The sequence below is a fragment of the Cicer arietinum genome, chromosome 1 (assembly GCF_000331145.2).
Source record: "Cicer arietinum cultivar CDC Frontier isolate Library 1 chromosome 1, Cicar.CDCFrontier_v2.0, whole genome shotgun sequence".
Classification (NCBI taxonomy): domain Eukaryota; kingdom Viridiplantae; phylum Streptophyta; class Magnoliopsida; order Fabales; family Fabaceae; genus Cicer; species Cicer arietinum.
Window position 1 is genome coordinate 11,162,696 of NC_021160.2, and position 11,079 is coordinate 11,173,774.

The following is an 11,079-nucleotide window of genomic DNA, read 5'->3' on the forward strand; positions in this document are numbered from 1 at the left end:
TGAAAGTAATTTTAAATGGATTGACATTAATGAGTAATTGAATTAGAAACGTATAAAATCATTACTCACCATAAGTGGAATCATATAATGGTAAGGAGGATTAGATAAATAGCATTTATGTCGATATTTATGAGTGATTATGTGGTTTTTTTCATTGAATTTAATGATTAATAATATATAATTGTAAAGAGATTAGATAAATAGCATTTATGTCGATATTTATGAGTGATTATGTGGTTTTTTTTCATTGAATTTAATGATTAATAATATAAACTATTACAACTGGTAAATGACTAATAATACTACAAAATAATTTATAAATTTATTATAAAATAACTTATAAAATAATTTGATAATAATATAAATTATATATTATTATCAAATTGTAAAATAATTTATAAGTTTATTATAAATAATTGTAAAATGATTTATAATTTATAAATTTATTATAAAATAATATTATTAAATAGATTTTGGAGGTATTAAAGAAATTGTGGAAGGAAGATGAGAAGTTGTTGAAAGAGGAGGGGTACTGTCATGAGGTACACATCAGCTTTTTGACTGATGTAGATGAAATATGTTGAAGTGGCAAAATAGAATGATGTGGCAAAATATGATGATGTGGCATCGGGAGTCTGTTTTAAATATATATAATAGATTTGTCATTCTTTATTTGATGTTGTTAGAGATGAAAATATGAGTCTGTTTAAAGATTTAAGTTATGAATTTAATGAAATTACATTATATTGAGGATGTGTTATTTAGCCTATAAAAAATATTATTACATGTAGTAGTTGTTAGAGCCTTAAACTTTAAGTCTTTTGGAAGTATGATTGGGATAGACAAGGAACATGCTCATCCATGCTTTTTTTTCATCTTATTTCTTGTTCCAATTAGAATGTAAAATTGAGCTATGCTAAATATACAAAACTCTCAAACACCCACATGGTCCATGAGGTTAATAACTTCACGAGACACTACCTATAAAATTATGTCTATTTAAATGAAAGCTTAATTCATTTGTATTTGCATCTTATCATTTATTCCTTATTGTTTAAGTTATTTGTTGAGTCTCTTTATATATAAAAAATATTGCTTTTCTTGCTTTTTTTATTACTAGTTAGTACAAGCAATGGTGGTGTTTATGACTACTACAATCTAGTCTAACAATGACAAAGAGTCTAATGTTCACAACCAACTAAAGTTAGAGAGAGAGAAAGAGAAAAAGATTTCCATGTAGAGAACATTGTATGAAAAGATACGATATAGGGATCAAGTAGAGTCTTCTCTTGGCTTTTGCTAATGGTGATATAAAACATGAGTACCATCACCATTCAATACTCATAGATAAATGCTGCGATAATAGCTACGACGAGGTAGCTTACTTAAGGTCATGTTTGAAGTAAATTTATGTTATATGTTGTGAAATTTTTAAAACCTAAAAACAATTTTAGTTTTGAGTTTTTAAGTTTTGAATATTCAATTTTAGTTTTTAATTTTGAGTTGAGTTTCAATTTTTTATAATTTAAATCATTTTTTTTACTTTGTTTCATTATGAATTCACCAAATATAAAAAATATTATTACATGTAGTAGTTGTTGGAACCTTAAACTTTAAGTCTTTTGGAAGTATGAATGGGATAAACATGGCCCATGCTCATCCATGTTTTATTTCATCTTATTTCTTGTTTCAATTGGAATGTAAAATTGAGCTATTCTAAATATACAAAACTCTCAAACACCCACATGGTCCATGAGGTTAATACCTTCACGAGACACTACATGCAAAATCATGTCTATTTAAATGGAAGTTTACTTCATTTGTATTTGCACATTATCATACATTCCTAATTTTTTTAAGTTATTTGTTGAGTCTCTTTATATATAAAAAATATTGCATTTCATATTTTTTTTATACTACTAGTTAGCACAAGCTATGATGGTGCTTATGACTGTTACAATTTTATCTAACAATGACCAATAGTCTATTGTACACAACCAACTAAATTTAGAGAGAGAAAGAAAGAGAGATAAAGGCATACTGATAATAATCGGTTGATCGGTAAATAAAAGAGAAGAAGAGGATTTCCATTCAGAGATCATTGTATCAAAAGATACAATATAGAGATCAAGTGAAGTGTTCTCTTGACTTTTGCAAATGGTGATACAAGATATGAGTACCCTCACCATTCAATAATCAATAGTTAAATGTTGCCATAATAGCTACGACGATGTAGCATAATTAAGGTCATGTTTTGAATTTATGTTTTATGTTATGAAATTTTTAAAACCTAAAAACAATTCTAGTTTTGAGTTTTTAAGTTTTGAATATTCAATTATAGTTTTTAATTGTGAGTTGAGTTTCAATTTTTTATAATTTAAATCATTCTTTTTAGTTTGTTTCATTATGAATTCACCAAAGTCGAGTCTCTTTACATATAAAAAATATTGCGTTTCATGCTTTTTTTTACTACTAGTTTGCACAAGCTTTGGTGGTGCTTATGACTATTAAAATCTGGTCTAATAATGACCAACAATCTATTTTGCACAACCAACTAAAGTTAGAGAGAGTGTGTGTGTGAGAGAGAGAGAGAGAGAGGAGAGAGAGAGAGGCATACTAGTAATAATCGGTTGATCGGTGAATGAAAGAGAAGAAAATGATTTCCATGCAGAGATCATTGTATCAAAAGATACGATATAAGGATAAGTGGAGTGTTCTCTTGACTTTTACTAATGGTGATACAAGACATGAGTATCATCACCATTCAATACTCATAGATAAATATTGCGATAATAGCTATGGCAATATAGCATACTTAAGGTTATGTTTGGAGTGAATTTATGTTTTATATTATGAAATTTTTAAAATCTAAAAACAATTTTAATTTTGAGTTTTAAAGTTTTGAATTTTAAATTTTAGTTTTTAATTGTGAGTTGAGTTTTCATTTTTTTTATATTTTAAATCATTCTTATTACATTGTTTCGTTATGAATTCACCAAATATAAAAAAATTATTAAATATAGTAGTTGATGGAGCCTTAAACTTTAAGTTGATGAATTCACCATGATTTTTTTCATCTTAGTTCTTGTTCCAATTGGAATGTAAATTTGGGCTATTCTAAATATACAAAACTCTCAAACACCCACATGGTCTATGAGGTTAATAGTTTCACGAGACACTCCCTACAAAATTATGTCTATTTAAATGAAAGTTTAATTCATTTGTATTTACCCCTTATCATTTATTTCTAATTGTTTAAGTTATTTGTTCAGTCTCTTTACATATATAAAATGTTGTGTTTCATGCTTTTTTTTTTTATTACTAGTTAGCACAAGCTATGGTGATGCTTATAACTATTATAATCTGGTCTAACAATGACCAACACTCTATTGTGCACAACCATCTAAAGATAGCATACTTAAGTTCTTGTTTGGAGTGAATTTATGTTTTATGTTATGAAATTTTTAAAACTTAAAAAAATATAATTTTGAGTTTTTAAGTTTTAAAATTTCAATTACAGTTTTTAATTGTGCGTTGAGTTTCAAATTTTTATAATTTAAATCATTCTTTTTACTTTGTTTTGTTATGAATTCACCAATTATAAAAAAAATTATTAAATATAGTAGTTGTTAGCCTTAAACTTTAAGTCTTTTGGAAGTATGAATAGGATAAACATGGAACATTCTCACGAATGCTTTTTGTCCGTCTTATTTCTTGTTCCAATTGGAATGTAAAATTAAGCTATTCTAAATATACAAAACTCTCAAACATCTACATGGTCCATCAGGTTAATACATTTACGAGACACTACCTACAAAATCATGTCTATTTAAATGAAAGTTTACTTCATTTGTATTTGCATCTTATCATTCATTCCTAATTGTTTAATTTATTTGTTGAGTGTCTTTACATATAAAAAATATTACGTTTCATGGTTTTTTTTATTACTAGTTAGCACAAGCTATGATGGTGCTTATGACTATTACAATCTGGTCTAACAATGACCAACAAACTATTTTGCACATCCAACTAAAGTTAGAGAGAGAGATAGAGAGAGAGAGATACTAGTAATAATCGGTTGATATGTGAATAAAAGAGAATAAGAGGTTTTCCATGCAGAGATCATTGCATCATAAGATACGATATAGGGATCAAGTGGGGTGTTCTCTTGGATTTTGCTAATGGTGATACAAGACATAAGTACCATCACCATTCAATACTCATAGATAAATGTTGTGATAATAGCTACGGCGAGGTAGCATACTTAAGGTCATGTTTGAAGTGAATTTATGTTTTATGTTATGAAATTTTTAAAACCTAAAAACAATTTTAATTTTGAGTTTTGAATTTTGAATTTTTGAATTTTTAATTTAAGTTTTTAATTGTGAGTTGAGTTTCAATTTTTTATAATTTAAATCATTCTTTTTACTTTAATTCATTATGAATTCACTAAATGTAAAAAAATTATTAAATGTAGTAGTTGTTGGAGCCTTAAACTTTAAGTTTTTTGGAAGTATGAATGGGATAAACAATGCGCATGCTCATCCATGCATTTTTCCATCCTATTTCTTGTTCCAATTGGAATGTAAAATTGAGCTATTCTAAATATACAAAACTCTCAAACACCCATATGGTCCACGAGATTAATACGTTCACGGGACACTATCTACAAAATTATATTTATTTAAATGGAAGTTTACTTCATTTGTATTTACATCTTATCATTCACTCCTAATTGTTTAAGTTATTTGTTGAGTCTCTTTTCATATATAAAAAATATTGCGTTTCATGCTTTTATTTTTTACTAGTTAGCACAAATTATGGTGGTGTTTCTGACTATTACAATCTGGTCTAACAATGACCAAGAGTCTATTGAACTAACTAAAGTTAGAGAGAGAGAATCACATACAATATGAATCAACATAACCAACCACAATATTTTGTGTGGAGACCAAACATAATTAATATGAATCAATTGTTTTTTTACCAGGTAACAAATCATATACATTTGTATTAGAAATTCTTTAAAAAAAAATTGTCATGACATATCCATGTCCCTTTGTCTCGCCCTCGAATCATTTTACCAATAAAAATATTTTTTATCACATGGAATTAAGTCAAATATATGTCATATTTTCTTATACTTGATGGTTATGAATATTGAATCAAGTATAATTACGTTTATGTGTCTAAAAATAAATATATTTTTGAATAATTATATATATACAAGGTTTTGTTTAGTACAAACTAAAATGTAAAACATTGTTGACTAATATAATCATGTACATTATTATATTGAAGTATGAGACTATTCATTAGATTTTTTAACTTTAGAAATGCAATTCTTGTCTTTATTATTTTTTAAATGTGAAATTAGTTTATTCAAGCTTTTTGGTTTCATTGAAGTGTTCCTTCTAATAATATATTTGTTACATAGTTATGTATTTCTTTATTGTTAATTAAAGTTATATATTTAACTATAATATTTTCTTTATTTTATATAGTTTATATTAGTTTTTATACATTAGATTTATAAACTTATGTATTTTTTGACATTGTCGATTTTATATGCTCATTGTAATTATGTAAATCTCACAATCAATCTAATAATGCACTAAATGATATTGTGTGCCTTATGGTTTATTATAACATTCGTTCGTAAATGATAGTATGTTAAAAATAATGTTCATAATAACATTAAAAATATTGAAATTAACAATTTTTCACGTGTGCAAATATAGATGATATATATGGAAAAAACACTACAAAGTAAAGTAGAAATTTCTTAAAGTTCAAAAACCTTAAATAATAATAATAGTTTTTTTACATTATAAAAATGTTAGTTACACAAAATTGTCAAGGCAAATAAAAATTCAATACATAATAGAACCAAATTCTATAGATATGGTATTTTGGATGGAAAACAGTTTCAATTACTTAAATTATTGTTTCGTCTAAATAATTAGAATGTGAAATGTTATTTTCAAATAATCTAATATTTTTTGCCTCTACAAAGTATAATATCCGTTTAACTTTAGTCTTTATAAAATTTCATAATAAATATATTTTTAATTTCCATATATAGTCTCTATAAAATATATAAATAATAAACAAATAAGATTGAATAGAACTAAATGTTGGAGAGTCGAGAGAATGCAAGAGAAACAACGAATCAAATACTCTAATACCACATGAGATTTTGACAACACATCTCTATCGATGAAGGCAATAAGTATATGAATCACCACTTTTATATCCAACATTTACCACGTTTCTAGTCGATGTGATACTTAACCACTCACACTTGAATCAAAGAATTTTCCTCTCGAATGTGAGTCTCCACATCCTATATATATATATATACTTGCACCACTGTTATTACCAACAAGACTTGTCTCCTAAGCGCACCACCAAGAAGACTTTCAACACAAGGATCCAACACTAGGATCTACTCTCGCTCCTCCACCAAATTGAATCATGACTTTGATACCATTTGTTGGGGAGTCTGGAGAGCCCCATAGCAACAACGAGCCATATGCTCCAAGACCACAAGAGACTTTGACAACGCATCTCCACCAAAACCTTAAGACATTAGCTAGGTATATGGATTCCCACTCTTATATTTAACATTTCTTTTCTTCATAGTCGATGTATAACTACTCACACGTGAATTCTAACAATCTCTCCCTTAAATGTTAGTCATCTACGTTACTAGACGTGATCCACACTAGTATCTCACTTATGCTCTTCCACTTAGCTAAATTAAGACTCTAATACTACTTATTGATGAGTTTCAAATTGCGTGTGGAAGCAACAACGGGTCAACTATTCTAGGACCACAAGAAATTTTAACATACATCTCTATCAAAAACCTAATATATTAAGTATATGGACCACCACTTTTTTATCCAATTTTACTATGTTCGTATATTGGATGTTGTAGTTAACCGATGAATGATGATAACATTAAAAATATACCTTCATACAAATTGGACATATGGCATGTGGTGTCATATAGCGGTTTTTTTTTTAATACCCTCTTTTTTTAAAAAAAAAACACAAAAATACCCCCATTTGAAAAAAATATACCAAAATGTCCCATTTTTTTTTCTTTACTTACAAGTCGTCATTTGGAATGGCGACTTCCTTAAGGAAGCCCGAGTTCTAAATGGCGACTTCCCACTTGATTTTTAAAAAAATGGACATTTTGATATATTTTTTTTCAAATGGGAGTATTTTAGTGTTTTTTTTTTCAAAAAGAGGGTATTGAAAAAAAAGACCCTCATATAGCACTCTTGTTTTAAAATATGCAAAGACAGCCGGCCTTAGGATTTTCATTTTAATTTTATTGTCAAATTAATTGCAATAAAATAATAAAAACTTGTTTTTTATTAATAGTTGTGTATAAGTTTTTAACAATATTATACGATTTTATTTTAACTTAAAAAAAATAAACAAACAAACACAAACGTGTTTGAACCATCAAAGCCTTAAGCTTCCATTTTCGTAAGTAACAAAAAAAAAGCCATAAGCTTCCATAACTTCACGAAGGTTTTATTGTATTGTACTCGTTCCGTTTTAAATTATAAGAACCCTTTGATTTAAAAAAAATTGATAATAAATATAAGTCAACTTTAAATTTATTATTTTGAAAAGTAAAAAAGTCAAAGTTTTGTACATTTATTTAAAATTGACATATGAAATATTTTACACACTATCAAAAAGGACGTAACTTAGAGTATTCCACATTATTGCTACACATGCTTAAGGCTTCATAGTAATTTTAGAATTGAATTCAAATACGTTTCATTCATTCAATTTGTTTCTCACAACTCATTTAGTATTTTGATTTTTTTTTTATCTATTATCCAATGTTAATCCCAGAGGACCCTGGAACTCGGATAATCTTAGGTTCAATTTTTTATTTCATCTTCTATTATATTATTTGTTGGTTTATGTTACAAAATCGTTAATCGTTTCCATTTGATAGTATCTTCCCAAGATTTGTGATCCAATTGAATACTTACATAATTAATGCAGGTTTTGGTTTAGTGATGCTGATTCTTAATCTTTTGGGATGTGCATATTATATATATAGAAAAATACAATAGAATCATATGATAGCGGTCAAGGTTCTACCCGGATGTTTCAACAGAAGAATTCTTCAACAATTTATGGAAGAAATGGATACAATTGACAAAGTTCATTTCAATTTTATTAGAACTTCATTTTTCTAAAACTCAGAGGATTAAAAGAAAATCACATTAAATATAAAAAATTTAATTGTCTATAACTAATTTTTTTAATAAGTTCAAGTTGATGATACTAATAATCGAATTTCAGAAAGAGGGAGCATTTTACCTAATATAATGAATCTATTAACAAGGAATTGACTCCAAAACAAAAAGATAGACTTCACTAGTAAAACTAGTCTTCTACCAAAATGGATCCTTAGTTGAACATTGACAACACCTTAATTCCTTTTTATTAAGCACAAAAAATGGAGAACATGGTGAATCTTGAACTCACAGTGAAAGTCAAATTTGTAAGCAACAAGTTCAGTTTTTTGGTATTATCTTGAAAGCTCCACGGAAACTAGGAGACAATAACAAGCTTATGTGAACTTTTTTGTATTCATTTTTTTAATATGATAACTAAATTCATATAACTTTTATAACTCACATTTTTAATTTATACATAAACTTAGTTTACGCCCATAATTTTGATGAATTATTTTCGGGTTGATGTACGTAAACTCAATGTACATATTCCTCTAATACATTGGAAAAAATGGAAGCCAGAAATCATGAAGGAAAAATGGAGAAAAAAAAGGGCCAAGAGAAAATAGGCTTGAATTGGTAAATGAGAGGAGAGAAAGACAAAGAAATATAAAAAAAGAGAGGAAAAGGAAGACAAAAGAAGTAGAATATGAGAAAGCAAGAAAAAAAAAAGAGAGGAAGAGAAAATTGGAAGATAAATTAACAAAAATGCTTGAAAATTTGAAAAGAAACTAAGATTTTTTTTTTTTTTTAATTTGGGGTGAAACTAGAAATTTATGCGGTGTAACTAAAAAAAATCATAAACTTAATTATCATTCTTACTCTTGTTGTTTGCGATTCCAATCAAGTTACGGAGAAAAAGTGATAATTATTATATAAGATTTTGAGGGAAGTGATTCTATTGTTATAAAGTTGCATGATGATATATGGTATATCATTCAATAATAATGGTATACGTGTCTTGTTATAATTGAATATTTTATGTCAAACCTCGTTTGTTTAATTTTGTGTATGATATTATATCGATTATGACTTATCATTGATGATTTGGCTAAATTTTGATTTGTTTCGTCTATAACCAATAATCGATTAGATAATAGACAATGTAGGTCATTTGGCCACTATACGAGCTTAAACCTAAAACTTCTCTAAACCCTAAAACTAATCCATCTTTTCCAAAGAGGCATAGTTGCCCATTGTAAGTAATTTAAGTAATTCAAATTACATAGTAGCTATAGCTTATTGTATAATTTAAATTTTAAATTTTTAGTGGTGCCTTTAAATTTCCCACCACATAGCTTGACATAGTAAAAAAGTAAGAGAGAGAGATTCATACAAAAATTAATTGGAGAAAAGAACACACAATTAACAAAACAAAAGTAAAGACATTTATATACTGGCAATTACCAATTGAAAATACATGAAAAAAGGGCCATTGTACCAATTTTAAATGTAATTAATGTAATCAATCTTATAGACCACATATATCCTAATTCCATATCAATATATGAAAAAAGAAAAAGAGAGCCTTAATATCATGATGATCATCATCATGATATGAATTAAGCTTCCAAGATCCACTCTCGATGAAACCACTCATGAACCCTTATTCGATTACAAGGGTAGTAAATCACTTCATGAGTAGTAAAGAAATATACCATATAGTAATACCTCTTTCGTGAGAGGATCTTCTCACTAATGATTTTCCTTAACCACCAACCATCGTTATCAAATACATCAACTTTTTGGTTTAGCCGAAACTCGGGGAGATTTCGGACATGTGGCGGTAATCGACGAAGCTCTTTTGGGAAAATTGTCTCTTTGAGAGGTTTAGAATTGTCATCTTCTAGAAGATTCTTGTAACGAACAACATATTTTCCATTCTCAAGACATGAAACAATTGTGGCTTCGTAGTACGATCCCACAAACCCTTGTTCTTTGCTGCATACTTCCACTTTGTCTCCTACTTTGTAATCAATCCTCTTCACTGGTGGACGCATACTTGTTGCACAAGAACAAGATCCTAATTCATGAGAGAGAGAGAGAGAGAGATGGAAGTTTTGTGTGTATAAAGTAACAATATTGTGTGGTCTTATATAGTTGAGGTGATGGGGAATGTGTTTGGGATTGAGATTGAGAATATTTATCAACAAGGATGGATGTTTTAAATGAATTTTAATACGATACATTTTAAAGTTTATAATAATATTTCAATGAAATTATTAATTATTTTATCATAATTATTTTTAGATATTTTATTAAATTAATATATTTGATTTTGTATAAGATTTTTTTATAAATTGATTTAATATTTGATTTTGAAATAATAATAATTTTAGATAATATTTTATTAGTTTTATATTAAAAAATATTAAATATGAGACTTGCTTTTAAGGAATTTTTTTAAATATATTTGGAGGCATAAAGTGGTTGGTTAGCTTTATCTTTAGGCCAATCTTGTTTAACAATTATCAAATAAATAAAGAAGAGACATAATTGAGTTTTGGTTTTAACTACTTCGAATAGGTAAGTAAAGTCTGGTCAAGATTTGTCCTTACTAAAGTTCATTAACCACTTGAGACAATCACTTGATTAAAATATTAAGTTGGATGAAGAAACGATAAACATTTTATTTTACTGTCTACTTCATGCGTACATGATAACAAAGATGGTAACATTATTTTATCATGTCATGTATTTGGTAGTTGGCACGCACAACACTGCATCATGACATAATATATATATATATATATATATATATATATATATATATATATATATATATATATATATATAGATA

The 11,079-nt window shown here is 27.3% G+C and overlaps 1 protein-coding gene across 1 annotated transcript; it reads right to left on the minus strand.

Annotated features, from left to right (window-relative positions):
• Positions 1-9,681: 9,681 nt before the first annotated feature.
• On the minus strand, positions 9,682-10,383 carry LOC101493132 (protein AGENET DOMAIN (AGD)-CONTAINING P1-like). The gene has a single exon (XM_004487886.3). The coding sequence runs from the start codon at positions 10,277-10,279 to the stop codon at positions 9,842-9,844; it is 438 nt and encodes a 145-aa protein (XP_004487943.1). The 5' UTR covers positions 10,280-10,383; the 3' UTR covers positions 9,682-9,841.
• Positions 10,384-11,079: the final 696 nt, after the last annotated feature.

Bases quoted from the DNA above. Each gene is read 5' to 3' on its own strand.
- LOC101493132 (XM_004487886.3), bottom strand. From the start codon at position 10,279: ATGCGTCCACCAGTGAAGAGGATTGATTACAAAGTAGGAGACAAAGTG.